At 41.3% G+C, this 25,249-nt stretch overlaps 1 protein-coding gene across 1 annotated transcript; it reads right to left on the bottom strand.

Moving 5' to 3' along the window:
• On the bottom strand, positions 1-24,234 carry TBPL2 (TATA-box binding protein like 2). The gene is made up of 7 exons (XM_026480331.3): positions 24,181-24,234; positions 20,383-20,843; positions 19,669-19,756; positions 17,588-17,679; positions 10,834-11,001; positions 6,371-6,465; positions 1-77 (listed from the first exon to the last, which is right to left on the bottom strand). The coding sequence occupies exons 1-7, from the start codon at positions 24,232-24,234 to the stop codon at positions 1-3; spliced, it is 1,035 nt and encodes a 344-aa protein (XP_026336116.1).
• Positions 24,235-25,249: the final 1,015 nt, after the last annotated feature.

Below are 25,249 nucleotides of genomic sequence, written 5' to 3' on the forward strand. Positions count from 1 at the left end.
TTAGGCTTTTTTAAAACCCTTTAGAATAGGATAGATGTTTTCAAATGCTTCATAGATCTCAGAACGTTCTTTGGCACCTATAAAAAAATCCAAGTTTATATAATCTTTAATATAAAGACAATACCCAAATTTTCTTAAGACTAAAATTTCATTGTCATTTCCCAGTATTTTATATATGAAGACAGATCTTTAGGTTTACTTGAGAAGTGACATTTTGGTAAAAACAAAAGAATTTGGTGGTGACAGCCATATTCCCACAAACACATAGCCTGGAGCAGAGTTTTCTAGTACTTTACTACGTTGGCATCTCAGTTAATCTTTTGCCTCACAGAGCACAGTAGGAAGTCTGGAATGTTATCTCTCAGCATGCCATGAACGCAACCACAGAACATGACCTTCGTCAGTACCTGTGGACCCTTAGCTACCAGCAAAAGAGTCTTCCTTTGATCCACTCAGGTCTAGTTAACATCTTGATTCCCTAATATTGACTAACAGAGTGAGACAAAACTGCAGCAGAAGTTTTACATTTCATTGTACGAGATTATTAGAGGAGGAAAACTCTACCACTGTCCCTCCTTAGAGACTTAAGTTTCAAGGGATCTTTAATTAGAACTGCTGTAGGGATAAAATGGGTAAAAACATGAATTAGACATGGTCCGTACTCTTGAGAGGTTATCAGTCAGATGCTGTTCACCTCTCCCTATACCCACTGCCACTAACTACTTCCACCTTCAAAGGTATGCAGGCACTTTGTACTGAATGGGACTGTACTGGGCTATGGACTGGACGTGCTGATGTTTATATGGCGCTCTCAGCTAGTCAAGAAACTCCTATCTGATACCATTGGCAGGAGACGAGGAGATTAAGGAAAAGAATATAAAAACCATTAGCATGAAGAGAAATGGAAAATAGCTTAAGTTGATAAAGACTCTTCCTTGAGAGCCATAAAGCTTAGGCTCAGTAAGAGAGAAATAACCTGTGAGAAGTGGTTATCTGGTTTAATTTCAAGACTAATAGGGGTGGCTCAGTCAGTTAAGCGTCTGCCTTCTGCTCAGGTCATGTTCTCCAGGTCCTGGGAGAAGCCCACATCGGGTTTCCTGCTCAGCAGGGAGTCTGCTTCTCCCTCTCTCCTTTTGCCCCTCCCCCTCACCCGTGTCCTCATGTGCTCTCTAATTAAATCTTAAAAAAAAAAAAGGCTAATTAGAGGATGGATCACCAAATTTGAGAATCAGGTAGAAATCAGGATTCAGAATCAAGGATGAGCTATATTAATTTTAAAAATGGAAAATAACAAAGTATTGGCAAAGATATGGAGAAATTGGAACTCTCATACATTGGTGGGGGGAAGGTAAAACTATTCAGCCACTGTGAAAACCACTTTGGCAGTTCCTCAAAAATGTTAAGAATTACCATATGACCCAGCAATTCTACTCCTGGGTATATACCCCCAAATTGAAAACAGGTACTCAACGTGCATGCAGACACATATTCATCGCATCCCTATCCACAAGAGCCAAAAAGTGGAAATAACCCAAGTGTCCATCAACAGATGAACACACTGTGATATATACATACAATGAAATATTACTTAGCCACAAAAGGAATGAGGTTGTGATACAAGCTACAGTGTGGATGAACCCCCAAAACAAAATGCTAAGTCAAAAAAGCCAGACACGAGAGGTCACACGTTGTGTGATTCCATTTGTAGGAAATGTCCAGAATAGGTAATTCCACAGAGACAGAATGCAGATTGGAGGTTGCCAAGGGCTGAGGGGAGGAAGGAGTGGAGAGAAACTGCTTAACGATATGGGATTTTATTCTGGAGTAACCGAAATGTTTTAGCACTACATAGAGGTGGTGGTGGCAGAAACTGTGAGTGTTCTAATGTCACTGAATTATTCACTTTAAAATGGTCAGGTTTATATTACGTGAATTTCTCCTCAAGTTTTTAAAAAATGCTAAAGAATCAAAGGTGAAGGCCTTATAAGCTTAAATTTCTTGGAGAGGCAAGGGCTAGGGGGAACTGTATTAGATTTGCTTTTCCATCCTCAGCACCTAAAACAGTATGGGTACCTGACAGGCACCCAAGTGGATGAAATATCTGCCATCTGTCAATAAGGTTTCTAAGTTCATCCCTACCCCTTAGCCAGCCCAAACATCAATTTCCAATACTACTCGGATTTTCCAACTCTATTTTTATGCCAAGTCATAACAACACCTCTCATTTTCCCAAGTGATACCATGTGTGTGTGCACACAAGGGGAAAAGCTTACAAATTGAAGAGAAAAAAAAAAAAAGAAAAAAACAGCATTAAACCCTTCAAAGTATACATTTTACAGTACATACTAACTTGCTATTATTGGGGGATTCCTGGCAATGACTGACAGGGATATTATCTCTCTGGCCTACGCACTAACAAGTCTTGCCATCTTTATGCTGCCCTCTGACCGAACTCATTTCCAAGAACTGCTGATGTCTAGCTGATGGAGAGTTAGCAAAGTAACTCTCCTAAGTAACAAAGACCCAGCTTCTTAAGAAATCCATTATGCTGGAGGGAGAGAAAGAAACATGAAGCATTTTAGACGCTAGACTAAAGCCTCTTTAGACTTCATACTCCTATCATCAGGGCAAGACATCCCAGCAAGACTCCAGTCTTTCAGGGCTGGGGGGGAACGACTGGGCTCTGGCCAAGGGAATAACAGCTAACATTTATACCACGTTTACCGTCCACCACGTACTGTTCTCCTCCCTCCTCACACTTCACAGGTAGTTTCTGTGGCCACCTGCCTCTACATGTGTGGAAACCGAGGGGGAGAACTTAAACTCACCCAAGGTCATACAGCCAAGAAATGGTCACGCCTGGATTCAAACTGCACAGTTGGTTTCCAGAGCCCCGCCTCCCAGCCAGCACACCTGCTGCCTCTCACCGCGAAGCGTATTTCTTTCCCTCAGCTGACAAGGAGGACTGGGGAGAGGGTGTCCCCAGAGACCACACAGGCGTTTGCACAGACATCTAAAGAGCTGGGGGCCCCGGTGAGTACATGGAGGTGGGGGGCTCTGCAGCCCGGCTGCTCACATTCCCACCTATGCTGCAGCATGTACAGCTGACATTGCCAAGGCCACTTAACTTCTCCACTGTCCCCATACAGGGGAGGAAACATGTTCAGTACAACCTCACGGAGTTAACTAGAACCCACATAAAAGCTCTTATCATACTGCCTGGCACAGACATGCCCAACATACATTCACTTTCTGGTGTCTGATCTTAGAAATGAAAGCTGACATAGTTGCTGTTCGTTATATATTATTCCAGCAGATCCTAGCTATATTAGTTTTACTGTGGTCTGCGAGAGAAAAATCCTAGGTCCTAAATATCATGTCAGCCATAGAAAAACAGCATGGGCTTGGGAAAACAGTGTTAAGCTTGGCTCAGGTCCTGTTGCTTTTTGCCATCAGGGACCATGACACGGTAGGGTGGTAGGGCTTCTGTGCCGTCAGTTCACTTAAGTATAATTAGAACATTCAGTTGTCGCCCTGGACATGGTAGCCACAGCCTTGGCACCTCAGGGGAGTAAGACAATTTTACACGGATAAACTATTTTCAGAGGCCTTGAAAATGGCACATGATATAATGGGTTAGAATTGCACTTATTGCAAGTGTGCTGGTGTTCCACAGTTCCTACCTGGTGAAGGGCTGGGATCCATAATTTAATTATAGTGAAATCCAAAGTGCATTTGTAATTTCAGTACTCGAACATTTTCTGGACAGAAGTTATTTACCCTTGTTGGAACCTTTCAAAACATCTCTGCAGAGTCTTGCCATGTGTGCCCCTAGGAGACCCCTGGACACTCCACATGACCATCCCCAGCTAAAGTTCTAGAAGCAAGGCTAAAATGAGGCCTCCTTGGTCCCTTTCCTCAGATTTACACCCAAAATTAGGCCCTTGAGTTTTTAAACCCTTTGCAGGTGAAAAGAGTCTGGAAATGTAAGGATAGAGAACAAGGAACATGTGTCTCGATGTTTGGAGCAAAAGTAATCTAAACCATGTATTCTAGGTGAAAATACAGCACAAGCAGGGGAAGATACCCATAGATAATTACTCATATTTCAATGTTAAGACATTGGTGGCTTTTACTTCCTATTGTAAGCCGAAATTTGGACTTCAGTCAATACAACTCATCCCCCCTTCACAGAAGTGATGATCTACATCTTGCAAGAATGAAGAAATTTGGCTTTTTTGTTCTACATGCTGAATGCATAACAGATTTTGAGGGAAGTGTATTGCACAGTCTTTGGTATTGAGTGTAGACAATTCTTTAGTTCTGTCACTCGAAGCTTGTAGCAAATGTGTACACGCAAGCAGTTTTTCTTTCTCCTTTTAATTGGGGTAAGTGGGAAAGACGGTTTGAATTAAGGATATCTAAGGGGACTTGTTTTTCTGTGTCTATAATAGAAACTTAGCCTGTACCTGTCAATTGGCACTTTTAATAAGACTGATTAATAATGATACATAGCAAGTATATGAATGTGTCCATCCCAAGGTCTTCCAAAGTTTGTTCCCTTAGGTAGGACACAGGTTTGCTCCAATATTTATACTATTCAACTTACTTGGCAGACTTCCCCCCCTTCCCTCAGGACCTATAGAAGCAAACTCTGAGTCAGTCGCCAGGAGGTCTTAATTATCCTAGACTCCACACTGGTAGCATCTGAGAAACTGTCGCTTTGTCCTATTGAAAAGGTTCTTGAATTCCATACAGGCTTTCCCCACTTTAAAGACATGTTATTTGTTAGAGTAAAACAAACTATGAAACTTTACTGTTTCTAAAAGAAAGTTCTAAAGTACAGTTCTAAAAGAAGACCTAAGAACAGAAATGCCATGTTTTTGGGTGCTGAGCGATAACTTTATGTGTAAATATAAAGGCCAAATGGAGTCATCACATGTTAATAATAAGGAGAGTACCATGTCGTGGTAAGCTGGCTGGCTGGGTACCTGAGGGAGGGGCATAATCCGTTTGGCTCCTGCTATATAAAATTTGGCATTGATCTTGCTACAGAATAGTAAAATGTGTAAAAAGTCAGACACAATTAGACAAAAATAGCAAACTTGAATAAGATGGTATGGAAGAGAGTCTCAATCATTTACCTCAAGAATTTAAAAAAAACCTTCTTTATGTAAAAATAAACCAACTGGAAAAAGCCAGAAGTATAACAAAGAGTAATTACTTTTAACATTATGGTGAACTCCTACAAATCCTTAGGGGGGGAAAATAATAAAAAGTAAGTAGACAGAAAGGATTAAGTTATGTACACACTATCTACAAAAGATAAAATGCTATTTCTTGAATAGGTTTTAAAAAGTCATCAATTTCTATTTCTGATTACAGTGAGGTAAAGCAGTGAAATCATTTTCACTTATAAAGTTAAAGTTTTCTTTTGTGCCATTTTGTTTTGAATGCTACTGAGGGTTTGTAAAAGATACTTAAGTACATTGCCGGTAGGGACATATAATAGGGGAGAATTATATTGTGTATCCCTTTAGAGAACGACTTGGTAATTTGTACCCAGAACCTTAAGAATAGTCATATCCTTAAACAAAGTTCCATTTCTGAGCATCCACACTAATAATTCTCCACACATAAAAATAGCCAAATGTCTCTGCCATTATAAGCAGCAAACAAAGAAGGAACATTTAAATGTCTGACAATGGAAAAATAAGTTTGATATGATAATGTGTTTGAACAGAAGTCAGGAAACAGATGGCTAGTCCTGTTTTTGTATAGCCTGTGAACTAAAAATGGTTTTAAATTCAATTGTTTAAATGGTTGGGGGAAAAAAAAATCAAAGAAGAATATTACATGACCCATGTAAATTATATGGATTATATTAAATTTGCATTTCATTGTACTTTCCTTTATGTAATGTCTATAGCTACCATCGCACCGGCCATGGCAGAGCTCCATTGTGGCAACAGGGCCCCTATGGCCAAAAAGCCTAAAATATTTAGAATTTGGCTCTTTACAGAAAAAAAGGTCTGATGACCCCTCTGTTAGAATGCAGTACAGCTGTTAAAAGTGTTCTTGAGTTTGTAGCAATGAGCGAAGCTACATGTTATAATGGTTAATAAAAACGCAGGATGTAAAGATAAATATACATATCAAAATGACATAAAAACATGAAAAAAATTATATTGTTTTGGGTATTGAGACCAATGAGTGACGTTATAATCCTTCCTACTTTTTATTTGTTTCCAGGTGTTCTACAATAGCAAGACTTACTTCATCGTGGTGAACCAAGGTATTTAAAAGGAAAAGCAAAGCGGCACATAGTTACTGAAGTTTATGAAAGTCAGAAAACAATCTTAGAACTCACCTGTCAACACAACTTTTCCAGATACAAAGATAAGCAACACAACTCGTGGTTTTACCATTCTGTAGATAAGGCCGGGGAACAGTTCTGGTTCATAACTGTTCAGATACAAAAGGAAAAAGTGAAAAATAGTGCTATTCAACTGCTTTCCCATAATATTCAAGACCCAGCGTCTTAAAACTAGTCTACCAAAAACCTTCGGCCATCTTAAGAAAATAGTCTGGAGTGCCCTAGGCAATTTCTTGTGACAGTCAAGAACAGAATTCATCTTTGGTTATAACATTTTTTTTCAAGTGCAGGTCATGCTAAGCTTTTAGAAATTAAGGTAACTTAGGCTGTCAAATTTAACATATTAAGATCTTCTTGGTTAAAAAAAAGTATCAGTAAAAATACATAAACATGCTTTCTAAGTTTTCTAAATTTTCCAAGTTTCCCAATAACGAATATATTTTGTATGCATTTATATACTGCTAAAGATAGCAATTTTAGAACCTAAAAAGTTTTCTAGACCACCATCATTTGTCTCTGGACAGGTGCTGTAAAGAAAACTAAACTATCCCAACTCTTAAAAATTTGGGATTTGTGGGGCGCCTGGCTGGCTCAGTTGGAAGGGCATGGGACTCTCGATCTCAGGGTCATGAGTTCAAGCCCCACACTGGGTATAGCAATTACTTAAAAATTTAAAAAAAGAAAGAAGCTTAAAAAATTTAAGATTTGGTCCTATAAATAGTAACTCACTTATATTTAGTACTAAATGTAGAAATGTAGAAGGATGATAGGGCTAAGAACTGCTTCAGTCTTCAGCATATAGAAGTAGAGAGACTCCTAGAAAGGCTTAACAAGACTTCAAAAAAGAAGTCAAGAGTTAAAAGGAAGCTGATGAAATAAAAGCAATGGCTAAGAACAGATGTAAGAGAAAGAAGAAATCTGAGAAACTGAACACAATACACGTAAATCTTTGCATTTAATGGGTGAATCAGGACCACGCAGGAAAAACTCGCTCCATTCCATTCTATGATGAGTAAGACCCATACGACAGCAGACATGAAATCTCTTATCGGTACCAGAATGATGCGTTACAGTGGTGAGGCTACCCTCCTGAAGTACTTGGAGGTTGCTCTGGGTAGACATGTCTTCCTGGGATGTCACTCCTACTGCAGAAAGCCTGTCAAGACATTACCCACTTACCACTTCTCAACACTGGGGAGTCAATGATACTAGCTGGAGCCCTAGAAAATCTGTATGGGAACTGTGAGATTTCAACCAAGAAACTGAAATGTAGGGACCCAGAAGGAATGTTTCCATTTGATCTTCCAACAGAATCTTAGCATTTTAAAGGGAAAAGAAGGGACGCCTGGGTGGCTCAGTTGGTTGAGGGTCCAACTCTTGGTTTCAGCTCAGATCATGATCTCACAGTCATGAGACTGAGCCCCACACTGGGCTCTGCTCTCAGCAGGTAGTCTACTTGGGATTCTCTCTCTCCCTCTGCTCGTCCCCTTGCTCAAGTTCACCCGCTCTCCCCTGCTCCTGCCCCCACAAAAATAAATAAATAAATCTTAAAAAAAAAAGAAAAAGAAAAAAAAAGGGAAAAGAGAAAACCAAAATCTTTGGTATGTAAGTGAGGGCGAACTGCAATTGGCTTTCAGAACCATAGTTTTAAGATATCAGCATAATGAACTTCCAAGGAGATATTTACTTCATTTTATTTATTCTCTGCCTCATTTCAGAAGAAGGTTGAGGTGGGGGCGGGGGGAAGAGATTTTGGTTAGCGATGGAGAATATCATGAGTCCAAGAATAACAAACACTTGCCAATCTCTTGGCCAACCCAACTTCAACTCATGGTTCAAGTTTTGGCTTAAAGGTCACTTCCCATAAGAACTTTAACCTCCACCCTGTTACATTAAATATCCTGCTTCATGGCACCATAGCACTCCAAGGGGTGTTCACTTTCATAGTTACCATATTATCTTTAGCTTTTCTGGCTTCCCTTTTAGACAGTGAGCTCCATGAGGGCAAGGGACCATGGCTGTGTTTTTTCCTTCTTTTTTCCTTTTCCCTTTTTGAGACAGAGAGAGTGCACCAGTGGGGGTAGGGGGTTGGGCAGGTGGGGTGAGGGAGGGAAGAGAGAGAGAGAGAATCCCAAGCAGGCTCCATGCTCAGCATGGAGCCCATCGTGGGGCTCAAACTCACAACCCTGAGATCATGACCTGAGCTGAAATCAAGAGTCGGACATTTAACCACCTGAGCCACCCAGGCGTCTTGGACCCTGGTTTCATTGACTATCATGATCACTGTACCATCCGCTACACAGTAGCCACCTAGATATTACTCACTTAAGAAATATTTATTATCAGGATATCTTTGATTTAGAAACTGAAAGAAGGGAGAACAATGCTCGGGGAAAACTGGAAAAAATTATGGCATCGAAAATGACAGCGGAGGGGCCAGTGACAAGGGGGATACTTGTGGTAGCAGATGCTAACACACAAACTTGTAGAACCAGGGGAATTAAAGGAACTTGAGGTTTTAACATAGGCAAACTTGACCTAATAATTACAACTGATGTGCGCCATGGTCCCCCTAGGGCTGCAGACGCTTAAAGAGAGGCCTCATTTTAAAGACACAAACCTGTTGAGAAAGAAGTGTTTTAATGCCCCAGTATCATCAATACACACACTGGAGTTGGAATCCATAACCTAACGATGGAGTCTGAATGGCAAACTTCTGGAGGGGCAAGACTAGAAAGAGACAGTGGTAGGAACACAATGCAGGCTTTCGGGCTAATTTTTTTTTTTTTAAAGATGGATGACATAATAAAACTGGTTCAGAACGAAGCTAGAACAGCGATGGACTCCAAGTGGCTAAAGCCAGTGCATATGATGAATTCTCATCTTGTGCTGCTGGTCATTTTATCTTTCAGAGGGTGGGAGCAGTGACAAGAGGCACTCCTACCCTAGACTTAAATCTGAGCTACAAAGATGACAGTGCTGGTGAAAAAGAAATGAAAGCAAACTTGGGAGGAATGGTACACATCATTTTAGAGCCCTTAACGGCCAGAAAGTGGAGTGCTAAATCTGATACAGACAGGCAGAATTCAGGGGGAGATCATACATTCAGAAAAGGTTGGTTCAGAGAGAGAGACAGAGCAGAGGCCCATGGCTGAGACTCTGGAAGAAAAAACAGCTCCTGTGTTGAGAGACTCTAAAAAAAACAAAATTTTTACTATGAATTTACAACCCATCCCAAGATTGAAGAAAGAAAAAGATCCCTAAAAAGGCAATATTTCTTGCATGGGGAGCTTTGCAGTGAGCTCAATGGGCACATCACAGGCACCCAATAAGCATATGTTGAAAAAAATTAATGCAGAGGAAAAGAGAGACAAGGGGAAAATAAACATTGCCTGAAGAATATCATCAAAGCCAAATCTCAGCATGAACTTGGATTTTTGAAAAGCTAGGAAAAAAAAAAAAACTAAAGGAATTTTTAACAGCTGTTCAGACCATGTCTCAAAGAAAAGGCCAACGAGTGTTAGATAAAGCAGAGCTTTAGGGTCCCCGTTCACTCCGTTAACAGGAACGACCACTCCAAGGTAAGGAGGGGAGAGGGGAGTGAAAGGACAGAAGTTCAGGCTGGAGGAAGAGAATTTAAGAGCATCTGTGATTCCAAGCAGCTCAGTGGCCTTGGACAGGTATATGTGCCCCAGAGTGGTGGGCACCAGGGCTGACCCGTCCACCCCCATCACTGCTGAGCGCCCGGCAGGCTGGGAGAAACACCAGCGGAGAGAAGGGGACGCCGAGCCTTTGCTGGGGAGAGGGGACACTCCCCGTGAAGCAGCAGCCTACAGATGCTCCCCGAGGAATAGGACTCCACCAGGGAGGAAATTGTGGTGGGGGCTACCGTGACACGAACACACAAAACCCCCTCAAAATCAACAGGACAAACACTGGATAGGAGTGCCCTCACAGAATGTGCTGGGCCACTCTTTCTTCATCCTCTCTCCCACCCTCTCTCCCCAGCCAGCTGTCAGCCATCAGCCCCTTCCGACCTGCCTAACCCATCTCATTCCCCTTCTCCTCGGGGGTCGCCACCCCCAAGCCAGGCGTGCCTGCTTCAGAAATCTGCACACTAGTGAGTCCCAAGCCTCTGGCAAGCAGGACTGACATCACCTGGGAGCTTGTTAGAATCGCAAATTCAAGCAACATCTATGGCGATGCAGCCCAGGAAGCAAAGTGTTTTTTAAAAAGCGGTCCAGGTGATTACTATGCAGTTTAATTTTGAGAACCACTGTTTCAGAAGATTGGACACACAGAGGAAGCAGGAAGGACCTAAGCACAGCATCTTGATCCTTTCACCTACAGTCTTTAAAAAGAAAAACACCACTTTCTCCAAAAGATTCATTATATAAGCGGCCCATAACACAACTTCAATATCTTGGTAAATGCAGAAAGTTCTAGAATGGTCATACCTACTGAACTGCTGATGGGTCAGCACCAAACCTTCCAGCCTGATGGCAAATCTCACATCACAGCTTCCAACCATGTTCTGAATTTTAAAATCGAGGAATCTGGCTGGGAAGCCCAGCTTTTGCACCACACGAGCATACTTCCTCGCTGCAAGTCGAGACTGCTCTTCACTGGGGAGGGACAAATGCATTTAAAGAGATCTTAATTGCTGTGTCCTCTATACTGCTTGGGCTGTAGTCATGCACTTCCCTGATTGTACTTTTAGCATCTGTACCATGTTCATCTTTCAATGTACATTACAAACTTGTAGACGTTGAGGACAAGGACCAACTCCCCTACTTGTGTCCCTAGCACCTAGGAAAAGGTATGGCACAATGGTCAAAACCAAACCATAAACATATTTTCAAGTCTTAATTTGTCATCTTTCACATATAGGGTATTTTTCTCTTTTACTGGTTTTAAATGCTATTAGATAAAATTAACTATTCCACTTGTTCTCAGAGTGTGTCCTCAGACCTGCAGCAGCGTCACCACCTGAGAACTTGTTAGAAATGCAAAGTCCCAGGTCCCAGCCTCGGGCACTCTGGGGTTGGCCGCAGCAGTCTCTATTTTAACAAGCCCTCCAGACTGTGATGCTCAGGAAAGTCTGAGAACTATCCATCTGGTCTAAAAGTGTGTGCCACTTAGATGGGAACAAGAGCAGCAAAAATAAGGACACATGCATTAAAAAAAAAAATCAACATGAGGAAGTAAGAGGTATGCTAATTAGGTGGCAAAGAGGATATTAGGACTTGGATTTTTATGCAACAAATTACTTTTTCTTTTTTTTTTTTAACAAAAAAGCATGAAAACACCTCAAAACCTTCCAGTTTTGCTCAAGCTTTCTTCACAGAATGGTCACTTAACTCACACCCAATTTGAGAAACAAAGAAATTCATTCACCTTTGTGGCCATACTCTTCTAAGCGTTTGTCCTGCTCCAGCCCTAAATCCAGGTCAGAGAATATGAGGTCCTGAGATGTGGGACTTGATTTGGCAAAACAATGAGTAGCAGGGGTTGCCAAACAGGGGCCAAACCTGGTGGGTGAACCATGTGAACTCCACCCTCTCTTATGGGTCGCCCCGTCTTTACACTGAAAATCAGAAACACCTGAAGGAAAAGCCAGATTGAACTTGTTTGTCTGGACCAAAGAAAGCATTCCATTCTCTTTCCTATCTATATCCTTCACCACGCTGCCCCTCTTATGTGTATTAATTCCTTCACATATTTCACTCCACTCCACGTTGCTTCTCCTCACCCACTTCTAACTCTTGAGATGTCCCCAGTAAGACCATGTACCCAAGTTAGCAGTGAAATAAAGTTTCTATTTTGAAAAAAGACATTTTGCTATTAGGCCCATTACATTGTCGATCATGCTCATGTTTATAAAGTCAAATTTTAAGAGTCTGGGTAGCCCTGTAATTTCATGGAATATTAGCTGTGAATAGGACACAGAAATTCCCAAACAACTTGTGGTTAAAGTCTACATACATGTTTTTGTACAAACATTAGGAAATAAAGTAAGAACCTTGAAATGTCACCACCAGTGGTGATAACCACGGATTACATTTGACCCTTTTGTATTTTTCCTGTGCAAAAACAGGTATCCTTCACTAGCTAACTCTGGTTATCACAACTAAAAAGAATAGGTTTGGATCCATTTTTGGAGATAATTCTGATGGCTCTTAGACCAACCAAAATTTCACAAATCTCTATCCAAGACTCAAGAACCAAATAGATTTTGGTAACAAGTATCTCTTATTATCTGAGCTCAGTAGCCGAACTTTCACCATCAGATTTCGGGAAACAGATAAATTCAGATAGGGAAAGATACTCATGAATATGTATGTAATATAAGCATATTTTAAAGTGAAAGTTGGATAATAAACTTATAATTTAGCTGCCTGTTCCCCTACAACTTAACATAATGTGACCATCCTTCCAACTCGATAGATGTATGTTTTTATAGCTAAATATAATTTTATTTTTTTAAGATTTTATTTGTCAGAGAGAGAGCGTGAGCACAAGCAGGGGAAGAGGCAGGCAGAGGCAGAGGGAGAAGCAGGCTCCCTGTTGCGCAAGGAGCCACATATGGGGCTCGATGATAGGGATCATGACCTGAACTGAAGGCAGATGCTTAACCAATTGAGCCACCCAGGCATCCCTTAATTTTATGATCTAATCAAAACTTTATTACTAAGTATTTGTCTCCCATTTTTTAATTTTTATTCCCCCCCATTTTACACAATGCTGAAATGAACATCCTTGCAGATACCTTAAAGAATTGTGCTATATGGACTTAAAAATGGTAGATCTCTAGGTCTAAGGACACACAGATCAACAGAAGATAAAGCCCAGAAACTTACCCAGACACATGTAAAGCATTTAACATGTAAAAATAGGTGGGGGGGGGGATGTATTAAGAATGGATTTGTCACATAGATGAAAAATCCTCAACAAAATATTAACAAACCACATATAACAATACATTAAGCAGATCATTCACCATGATCAAGTGGGATTCATTCTAGGGATGCAAGGAGGATTCAATATTCACAAATCAATCAACATGATACACCTCACCAAAAGAACAAACGATAAAAATCATACGATTATCTCAATAGATGCAGAAAAAGCATTTGACAAAATTCAACATCCATTCATGATAAACACTCTCAGCAATGTGGGTTTAGAGGGAACATACCTCAACATAATAAAGTCCATAGATGAAAAACCCACAGCTAACATCACACTTAATGGTGAAAAACTGAGGGATTTTCCCCTAAGATCAGGAACAAGACAAGGATGCCCACTCTCACCACTTCTATTCAACATAGTACTGGAAGTACTAAACACAGCAATCAGACAAGAAATAAGAGGTATTCATACTGGTAAAGAAGAGGTTAAACTGTCATTATGTGCAGATGACATAATACTATATATAGAAAATCCTAGGGGGCGCCTGGGTGGCACAGCGGTTAAGCTTCTGCCTTTGGCTCAGGGTATGATCCTGGCATTATGGGATCGAGCCCCACATCAGGCTCCTCCGCTGGGAGCCTGCTTCTTCCTCTCCCACTCCCCCTGCTTGTGTTCCCTCTCTCGCTGGCTGTCTCTCTCTCTGTCGAATAAATAAATAAAATCTTTTAAAAAAAAAAATCCTAAAGACTCCACCAAACAACTACTAGAAGTAATGAATTCAGCGAAGTTGCAAGATGCAAAATTAATACCCAGAAATTGGTAGCACACGCACACAAAGAAAGAAAACAATTCCACTTATAACTGCACAAAAAATAAAACACCTAGGAATAAACTTAATCAAAAAAGGGGTAAACGACCTGTACTCTGAAAACTGTAAAACACTGATGAAAGAAACTGAAGACAACACAAACGAATGAAAAAAAATTCCAGCTCCTGGGTTGAAAGGATATTGTTAAACTGTTCATATTATCCAAAGCAATCTATAGATTCAATGCAATCCCTATCAGAATACCAACAATGCTTTTCATAAAACTAGACTACTACTAAAATGGGTATGGAACCACAAAAGACCCCAAATAGGCAAAGCAATCTTGAGAAAGAAAAACAAAGCTGGAGATACCACAACACCAGATTTCAAGATATACTACAAAGCTGTAGAAATCCAAAGACACAAACAGGCACAAAAACAGACATATAGATTAACGGACGGAGGGTCCAGAAATAAACACATGATTATATGGCCAATTAATCTATGACAAAGGAGACAAGAATATAAAACAAGAATATAAAACAATTTTCAAGCTGGGAAAACTGGACAGCTGCATGTAAAAAAATGAAACTGGACCACTTTTTAACACCGTACACAAAAATAAACTCAAAATGGATTAAAGACCTAAATTCAAGACCTGAAACCATAAAAATCCTAGAAGAGAATACAGGCAGTAATTTCTCTGACATCAACCACAGCAACATTTTTCTAGATATGTATCCAAAGGCAAGGGAAACAAAAGCAAAATGAACCAGTGGGACTACATCGAAATAAAAAGCTTTTGCACAATAAGGAAACCATCAACACACCAAAAGCAACCTACTGAATAAGAGAAGATTTTTGCAAATGACATGTCAGTTAAGGGGTTAATATCCAAAATATATAAAGAACTTATACAACTCAACACCAAAAAACAATCCAATTAAAAAATGGGCAGAAGATCTGAACAAACACTTTTTCCCCAAAGAAGATATACAGATGGCCAACAGACACATGAAAAGATGCTCAACATCACTCATCATCAGGGAAATACACATCAAAACCATGATGAGATCCCACCTTATACCTGTTGGACTGGCTAAAATGAGAGACAAGAAATAAAAACTGTTGGTAAGGATGTGGAGAAAAAGGAACCCTCGTACACTGTTGGTGGGAATGTAAATTGGTGCAGCCACTGTGGAAAATAGTATAGAGGATCCTTAAAAATTAAAAATAGAAATACCATGATCCAATAATTCCACTACTGAGTATTTACTCAAAACAAAAATACTAATTTGAAAAGATAAATGTACCCCCATGTTAACTGCAGCATCATTTATAATAGCCAAGATACGGAAGCAACCTCAGTGTCTAGTGATAGAGGATAAGGAAAATGTGGTATATATACACAATATATTATGCAACCATAAAAAGGATGAGATTGGGCCATTTGAGACAACATGAATGGTCCTAGAGGATATTAATGCTAAGTGAAATAAGTCAGACTGAAAAAGACAAATACCATATGATTTTATTCACATATGGAATCTTAAAAAAAAAATACACAAAAAGCAGAAGCAGACCTATAAATACAGAGAACAAACTCATGGTTGCCAGAGGGGAAGGGGGTTGGGATTTGGGCAAAATGAGTGGAGAGGGAGATAAAGGCTTTCAGTTCTGGAATGAAGAAGTCAGAGGACTGAAAGGCACAGGAACATAGTCAAAACCACTGTGAGAGCAAGGACAGATGGTAGCTACGCTCCTGGGGACACTGCATAACACGCAAACCTGCTGAGTCACCTGAAACTAATGTAACATTGTGTGTCAACCATACTAAAACACCATATATGGATTGTTCAATAAATGTATTAGGTCACTTACTGGCTATTAGAAAAAAAAATTCTCTTACAGTGAAATAAAATTCTAGGCCACCTCTGCCCAATATGGTAGCCCCTAGCCACATGTAGCTAATTTTTTTAAATTCTATTTATTTATTTGAGAAAGAGGTAGATTGAGAGAGAGAGACCCGAGCAGGATGGGGAGGAGCAGAGGGAGAGGGAGAAGCAGGCTCGACTCAGGTGCCCCCACATGTAGCTATTTATATTTAAATTAAAATTTAAAAAAATTAAGTTCCAGGACACCTGGGTGGCTCAGTCAGTTAAGTGTCTGCCTTTGGCTCAGGTCATGATCCGGGAATCCTGGGATCAAACCTTGAGTTGGGCTCCCTGCTCAGCGGGGACACTGCTTTTCCCTCTCCCTCTCCTCCTCCCCCTGCTTGTGCTCTCTTGCTTGCTGTCAAATAAATAAAATCTTTAAAAAATAAAAAAAAATTTAAGTTCTTCTGTATATTACCTATACTTCAATTGTTCAACAGCTACTTGTGACTGGTGGCTACCACACGAGACAGCACAAATGGAAAGTATTTCCATCACCTAGAGAAAGCTCTAATTGAATCAAAATATCAACTTCTTTTCCTCAATACAAAGCAGGACCTGAAAAAGGCCAGAAAAATATACAGAGGTCAATATTTATATAATGCTGTGCATGGGGAGTGCCTTCCTAAGCATGAAGCCAAACATCAAAACCCTAAAGAAAAATGGGACTGTACACACACAAAAATGTTAATTGTGTAAAAAAAGAAAAAAATCATAAAACACCAGTAACAGTAAATTGGGAAATAACATTTATAGGACAAAATGGTGGAAATACTTACATACAAAAAGCTGTTTACAAAAGACCAATAACTCCATAGACTATTGGGCAAAAGACACAGTAGGCAGTTTATATGCTTATGAAAAGTTTTCTCACTAACAAATCAAAGACATGTAATTAACACTTTTTTTTTTTTGGCCAAACCATTTGGCAAATATAAAAAAGAATATTAACACCCAGTGTTCTTTGGAGAAAATGAATCTTGGTATATCTGTAGAGTGAAGACAAATTCATACGACCTTTCAGGAGGCCAATTTACTACTCATCTTCGAACACGCAGAGGAACGAGCAGCCCTCCCACTACGGTTTATGGTGAAAGGGTCTATATCCGCACAGGGCTTCCTCTGCATGAGATCCAGGGAAAGTGAGCCTTTTAAGAGTTGCCTCCTGAGCAAATGCTCAAGATAATGGTCAAGAAGCACCTAATTTGCCTCCCTTACAAAGTTCTATCCATGTATCTGCAATACGGAAAATATACAGTAACTACTTCCCCAGGCTTGTAACAGGCTTTATTACCACTGTAGTTTCAAAGTGCACCTGAAGACCAAGTTCTAACAGCCCACCTAAGCCCCCTCAGTTTGATGGGGGAACTGCACAGTGGGACAGGAGTCAGTACCACACAACTGAACGTTTTTAAGCCCGAATTTGGCATTTCATGAACTTAATGCTTCGGCAGAGTATTTTGCTCCTCCTAGGTGTTTTGGAATATAAATACTACCCTTCCTTGTTTTATATGCTGAATTATTTGTCTGATAAGGGTGGAGAGTGGTTCCACATACCTTTTGGCTCCCGTGCAGACCATTTTCCCAGAGCTAAAGATGAGGGCTGTTGTTCTGGGCTCTCGGATCCTCATTATGACAGCAGCAAACCTCTATACACAGACGTGAAAAGGACAATTAGCCTCTGCTAGCATTGAACACTATTCCAGCTGAAAAGCTGAGCTGGACATAAAAAGAGTCTTGAATAAACAGAGATTTGATGGGAAAGCGAAAAAATGTCTGCACGCTAAGGTAAACAAAACCCATCATGATTCTAAAGTGTACTTAGAAAAAGCAGGTAAGAATAAAAACAATAAAACTAAAATGTGAGTGCTTGTTCTATTTCAAGCCCAATGCTAAGAGCTTTACAAGTTTTGTTTTCTTTGTCCTCAGGATAGAGCTCAACTGAGTCTGTGATCACCACCATTTAGGGCACAGGGAAACTAAATGGTATTTAACTTCCCACATTACACAAGCAACGGTAAAGTTGAGATTTAAAGTCACAACTAGTCAGATGCTGTGCTTTTTTACTTTGAAATACTTCCTTTTTCATTCAAAGACTATTTGGAGGGGAGAGTATGAAGTATGTTAGTCTTGCCAAGACTCTAGAATGTACTAAAAAAAATATATATATATATATATATATATCCAGACTATAGAACAGAATATATATATATATAGATAGATAGGCATGCTGAAGATGAAGGACAAATTGATTTTCAGTTCTCAGTGTGGTCCCCCACCTGGCAGTATGGGCAGGCCCTCCGGGAGGTGCTGATGCAAGGGGCACCGGGGAGGACAGGCCTGCCATGCTGACATGTCACCAAAGACCTGCTGCTCCTTTTGGTCCTACACAGGCACCCCCGTCTGCGCTCATCTTCCCCAGCAAGCTGGGAAGGAAACCAGGGTGAGTATTCTGAAAGACTGCGGCTTCCATGGGTCGGAGGGGGCCCACGGGACCAAGGTGGGTCTGGCAGTTTCAGATTTGAAAAGTGTTGATTGAATCCTGTGAATGTTTTCCAAGTGTTTAAGGTAATACTCTAACCCGGTATTCATTTTATTAAATTCTGAAGGGAGCTTAAATGCCAGGCCAGAATTTCTCTGGCTGTCAAGTCCAAGTTTGGATAGACCCTATACACAAAAATAAAATAAGGGAGAGCAGAGGATGATAAAATAAAATAAAATATGTATAAATATGCTGATTTAATAGTGTGGGCAACCATGGCTGTGACCCTAAGAATCCTAGCTTATCATCATGCTTCTGTGCTCATCATAGCCAGCTACATGAAATAGAAAAAGGAAATATTTGGCTAATATTCAGGTACATTTAAATTCAGAAATCAGCAAGAACACTCCCGCAACGGCAAAAACAATTTAATCCATAAACAACTAATGCTCACAAGGTCCTCTTCGTTGCTACAAATATGGCCTTTTTCATCTAAGGCCAAAAATCCTCCACCACCCAAGATAGTGAGCTTTTCCCTAGTAGGGACGGGTACATCTTTGCATTCATAGGTACAGAGACCAGCCAGTTACTAAATGCTGATTGCACGAACAAATCTACTTCCTCGGTTAATAGGCCATTAAAATTGGATGCTTAGCCTTGGCAGGACACAACAAAGAGTAAATTTTATTAGACTTTGAGAGAAAAGAAATCCCTTAGTAAGTAGAAGCTTGAACTTCACACTTTAAACAATTTAGCTTTCTCAAGCAAGGGAAATTGTAAATGGAAAAATACATGTCAAGCGGATGGGACACATTTAAGAAAAATTATTTCCCCAACTATGATGGCATTTTAAGCAAGTCAGCATCCCCATAGGCTGAAAGTGGCCATACTGAAAAACCTTTTTGAATGGCAAGGGAAAAATCTTAACTTTTAGGAACTGCTCAATCACTGCTTTATTCAGCACAGAGAATGAGGTTATTTTTTTTAGAACTTCAAAGCAATGAGGCAATTAACCTCTTGAGTTGCCAAAAGCTTTGCCCTAACAATTTTTTTTTTTGTTTCAAAAACAAAAGCAAAGGAATGAGTCAATAACATGATCATATGAAGTAAATCTAAATAGAAGCTAATTGTTGAAAGGAATACTGAGAAATCTCACCTTTGGGTTATACTCTGCATTTTTTGCATGCAAAGCTATTTTCTTCAGATCCAATTTACAGGCCAGGTTTACAGTGGAAACTATATTCCTGAAGAAATAAGTCAATTTAGAAAATTACATCAGACATAAAAAGTAAAAAAGAATTAAAATGTATTAACTTCCTCATTTTATAGACCTCTTAGCAACTCCCTAGGAGAATCATTCTCAATGTGGTAGCCACAGTGACGTGACAAACCTTAGGAAAATGTAAAGATTTCAAAGTGAAGTACTAAAATAGCTTCTTCTAAAATGTCATGACCAGCTGACTAAAAGCAAGTTTTAAATCTTTTTCAAAACCATGCCTCAAAATAGAAAGCATAATTCCAAATCAATTTGCAAACTGAATTCAATTTTACATCTTTATATTCTTTGTGTTTATCCAACCCCAACCCCAATTCTCAAAAATTACAGTGCTTTAGTATAAACAATACAATCCTTCAAGAATGTATATACCAACTCTTAAGCCTCTCTTAGGAGTTTAAGAGCTAGTACTTCATTTTTCAGATAACCAAACTGTCTAAAGCCACAATCCATTAAGAAAAGATAGAAGAACCTGAAATTCTCTTCCCTACACTATTTTTCTGAAATTAGTTGTCATTACATTCGGGGACATAAAATGTGTACCCAGGAGCATCGCTGGTTAAAAAAACACACATACACACACAAACAACTTACTGTAGTTGAGGCACAATTCCAGAACATTCTGAAACAGGGGTCATTGGTGTCATGGGAGCTATGGACGCCAGAGGCATGGAGTCTGGTTTCTCAAGAGAGGGCTGGACTGAGTCAGCATCACCAGGGTACAGATGTGAATGGGAATTTGAGAAACTGCTGTTGCTTATTAAGCCCAGACCAATGTCCTGTTCTCTGGGTAATGACAACCTACTTTGCTGACTCTGAGTTTTACAATTTTCTTCAATTTCATGCTTGCTTCTAATGATATTCTGGTCTTTATTTTCTTGGGTAAGTTCATCTGGTAGGAAGCTAAGATCCACAGATGAGAAAGGGCCAGATGTTTCTTTGACTTCTTCAAGATGTGAATTAAACACAGTCTCTGGATGGGCTGAATTAGGGATGTACACTTCATCAGGTACAACTGGGCTGAGCAGCGGTGACCCGGGCGGAGCGAGGGCATCCTAGGCCATTCCCAAAACAAAATGCAAGAAACAGAACAGCAAGTCACACCAAAAGGATACCACTACGGCCAGCAGGCAGTGTGTTCCAGGTGCCAGGCAGCCCAAGAGCACTTATATTCCTTCCTTGCCTCGTTCCATAAAGTACCACGGAAGTTATATTTCAGGGTTGGAGCATACTTAATACAAACAGGAAAGTAGATCTTACAATGCAGAGAAAGCATTTTTCAAAAAATGTTTTTCCTACATTAGATCCATAGTAAGTTGCCACTCTAATTTTGTAATAAAGAGCAACCATACTCTAAATTGTGTGTGTTTTGGGTCCTCTTTCCGCCATCGTTCTATGCTGCCATAATGGTACATGTGAATGCCCTGGCAGATGCTCTCAAGAGCAGTAACAACGCTGAAAAGAGGCAAATGCCAGACTCTTAGTGGGCCTTGCTCCAAAGTCATCCTCTGGTTTCTGTGATGATGAAGCATGGTTACATTGACAGATTTGAAGTCACTGATGATCACAGAGCTGGGAAAATTGTGAACCTCACAAGCAGGTCAAATAAGTGTGAAGTGATCAGCCCCAGATTTGATATACAACTCAAAGATTGAGAAAAATGGCAGAATAATCTGTTCCTGTCCTGCTGCGTTGGTTTCATTGTATTGACAACCTCAGCTGGCATCATGGACCATGAAGAAGCAAGACCAAAAAAAAAAAAAAAAAAAGGAGGGAAAATCCTGGGATTCTTTTTCTAGGGATAGAATACATATATGCAAATAAAAGACCTCAATGAACAAAATAAAATTTAAAAAAAGAGTGTGTACTTTGACTAGATTTACTGGATTCCTTGATTATGAACTTTAGTTAAGTATTTCTTAGAGGTTTTTTGCTTTTAAAGATTTCATTTATTTATTTGATGGAGAGAGAGAGAGCACTCGTGCACAAGCAGGGGGAGCAGCAGGCAGAGGGAGAAGCAGACTTCCTGCTGAGCAAGGAGCCCGATATGGGACTGGATCCCAGGATCCTGGGATCATGAGCTGAGCTGAAGGCAGAGGCTTAACTGACTGAGCCACCCAGGTGTCCCAAATTAAGTTTGAGTGGGTTATTTTTCCACCGTGTTTTTTTTTTTTTAAGATTTTATTTATTTGAGATAGAACTAGGGGTGTGGGCAGAGGGAGAAGAAGGCTCTATCGCTGAGCAGGGACCCCCACTCAGGGCTCGATCCCAGGAACCCGAGACCATGACCTGAGCCGAAGGCAGATGCTTTAACCGACTGAGCCACCCAGGCACCCGTTTCTTAGTCTTAAACTCATATTTTATAAAGAGACAAGTGAAAGAAGCTTAAGAGAGATCTTGAGTGCTAATCAATACTCCACTAAAGACCAAAGGTTATTCCTTCTAGTCAAAGGAGATATGAGCAAATATTCTAGTTTCGTGAATTTACAATAGGAAAACAGTTATTGAAATTTAAAAGGCAAGAATAGTTTAAATCAATATATCGTATTTTCAGTCTGGGGAAGGCGCTCAACCTCCAATACCATCAACTGAGGGAATGAGGTGTGCAACTGGGGGAAGCAGCTCATGTAAAATTCACAGGCTTTTTTATGGAAAAAATCGATTACCTCGATCCATATATTACCACCTGCTTCGCCCGAGTTGTAGACCTCGATTCCGGGTTTGGAGCACTGCTTGCAGGATGACCTCATCCCTTAGAAGATCTGACTTCTGACAACAGAACATTCCTGAACGCCCCGCGCTGGATCTTCATGACGAAGCTACCTCGAGCTAACGTAAAATGTCTGGCTAGGTCCTACTGAAGTGTTCTGTTACTCCAAGTCCAGCAGATGGCAGGGGTGACTTATTGTTCAAAGAGAACACTTCTTTAGAAGAATGCAGTTATTCTCTTGAGATAAGATTTTGGACAGTGTTTCATTTTGAATTATGTAATTCTCCCCCCTTACCCCCACCTCACAGATCAGCTTTAAGAAAAGTGAGGTGCGGGGCGCCTGGGTGGCTCAGTCGTTAAGCGTCTGCCTTCGGCTCAGGGCGTGATCCCAGCGTTCTGGGATCAAGCCCCACATCAGGCTCCTCCGCTAGGAGCCTGCTTCTTCCTCTCCCACTCCCCCTGCTTGTGTTCCCTCTCTCTCTGGCTGTCTCTGTCAAATAAATAAATAAAATCTTTGAAAAGAAAAAAGGAAAAAGAAAAGAAAAAAAGAGGGCGAGAGGGGGAGAGGGGAAAGAAAGCAAGAAAGAAAAATGAGGTGGGGAAAATGGCCGGGATTCCTCTCCATTGTCTCATGAGCCTCTCCTGTACCGGCTGGAAAGGATCTCATCAGCCAATTTACACTAAAGCACTCCTATCTGCAACAATCCCTGTCTCCCCTCCTTCTCCCCATCATGGCATTTTAGCAGGGAGGAAGCGCTCCCCAAGGAAACTCAACCTGCACCAGGAATCTAAGGCAATGGCAGCAAGATATCGAAGAGGGAGGTTTTATGGCAATGGAAGTTTACCGTAGGAACACACCTTACAGGATGTACTTGCAGCATATTCACTGCATCTCTGGCCTTCTATCTGCAGAAAATTTTTGTTAAACTGTTTTTACAGAACCATCATCTCTTCCTGCGTGGGCTTTCATTTGCTATGTTAAACGTAATAAGGCTTCACTATTTCGACTTCGGTGCTAATCATTGTCTTTTTTAAAAATCCCCCACACTGAAAGTTGCACTTTTCTTTTTGAGGACTCCTTGCTCTTTTTTCTACAATACTTGACTCTAAAGATTTTTTAAATTAAAAAAAAAGACACACCCTTAAGAATCCCGAACTGAAAGAAGCCACAGGTGTCTGCAATTCAAATGTTGCGAAACCACCCCCCCTCCACGCACACCTGTCCTTAGAAACTATTTTTTGAGGCCTGTTCTTGGCACCGAAGGCTGCCACCCCTTGAAAGTGCAAGACCAACGCTTCACGGGGTAGTCCGCCTACGTTCGCCCTAGCTTAGCAGAGACAATGTTTGGAAGCAAAGGGCCCTACAGGAGACACAGACGCGAACTCTCCGTGTCTGCATCTTTCTAACCGGGACCGGACCAGACCATCTAACCATGGCTCCGGAGTCACCCTACACCAGGTTCCACTTCTGGTTGGCAACCGTGGCGAGTTATTTCCCCTCTGGAAGCTTCGAAGCTTCTACTTTTCAACTTAAAGACGAGGACCATCAAGGCCACCTCTGACGGTCGCTAGGAGTTCCGTACGAGATAATGAAGGCAAAGCCCCCAGGGCTCAGGTCTGGGCGCGCTTGGCAATAGGGCGCGTTGGCCCCTGGGGACAGTGGCGGCGGCTTCGGGGCTCACCTGGGCGACACACTGGTCCAGATAGAGCTCCAGGTAGGTCTGCTCCTCCTCCATGGGTGGAGGCGCCACTGTTAGAAGGGCTGAGAAGGGGCAAGCGCCCAGGCAAGTCAAGCTACAAGCGGAGCCCGACTGAGCGCACGTGGCGCACGAGCCATTTATCAGCCCGGCGGGCGGGGCGGGGCGGGGAGGTCGGGCCCGAGCCTGGGGTGGGGGCGAGATGCGGCGGGGCAGGGGCCGCGCGGGTTCCCGGCCTCGGCCTGCGCCTCCGCGCAGCCCACAGCCCTGCACACCGCGCAGACCGAGGGAAGAGCCGGGAGGGGACGCGGAACTCGGCCCCGGGCCCACAGGCCGTTAGGAAGACGGGGAGAGTGGCGAGCGTGCAAGGAGACCGAGGGAAGGGACCCCTCTCCAGGGTGCAATCACCGCGCTCCGCCGCAACTGAGAAGCCGCTTGGCCCGCGAATCTGGAGCTTTCCTTCAGTACCTGCAAGTGCTGCCTTTGCCTCCAGGACAGAGGTCTCGGTGTTAGCAGCATAAAAAGTGAATGCGTTGGACGATGAGAAAATGAAGGATATCCTCAGCCCCCTTTTTAAGGGATTTCTCTCTCTCTCTCTGTCTCCTGAGCACAGCGAGTGGAATTTGAAGCCCCCTTACCCAGTCAGGTGTGGTGCTTTCACGTGATGAGTGCTTCTCACCTTCACATCCCAGGTGTTATTTCTCCAATCCCAGAGAATTCAGGCTAAAACTACATACAGTCTGAAACTAATATAACACTGTATGTTAACCATACTGGAATTAAAATAAAATATATATATAAAAAAATAAAGCTCCGTACAATGGAATGTGCTGCTGCAGTTTGAGGCAGCTTAAGCAGATAATACAAAACCCAAGTATTCAGTTGCCTCTTTCTTGAAGTCATTATTTTAATTTTCAATGCCTCAGCTTTGCTAAGAACTTAAATGTTCAGATGGTTCTATAAATATAACTGACACTTTCTATGTAAGATATTTCAAAATGTATATGGAGACACATAAAATGTCTTTCCTGTTACTCTCTGAGAGCAGGAATTT

This window comes from Ursus arctos, unplaced genomic scaffold (assembly GCF_023065955.2).
Source record: "Ursus arctos isolate Adak ecotype North America unplaced genomic scaffold, UrsArc2.0 scaffold_25, whole genome shotgun sequence".
NCBI classification, from domain to species: domain Eukaryota; kingdom Metazoa; phylum Chordata; class Mammalia; order Carnivora; family Ursidae; genus Ursus; species Ursus arctos.

Excerpts from the sequence above, each read along its gene's own strand:
- TBPL2 (XM_026480331.3), bottom strand. The coding sequence starts at position 24,234 with ATGGAGGAGGAGCAGACCTACCTGGAGCTCTATCTGGACCAGTGTGTC. Across the intron at positions 20,844-24,180 it reads TGGACCAGTGTGTCGCCCAG|GATGCCCTCGCTCCGCCCGG; the intron begins GTGAGCCCCGAA and ends GGAATGGCCTAG. Across the intron at positions 17,680-19,668 it reads ATGCAGAGTATAACCCAAAG|AGGTTTGCTGCTGTCATAAT; the intron begins GTGAGATTTCTC and ends GTCTGTGTATAG.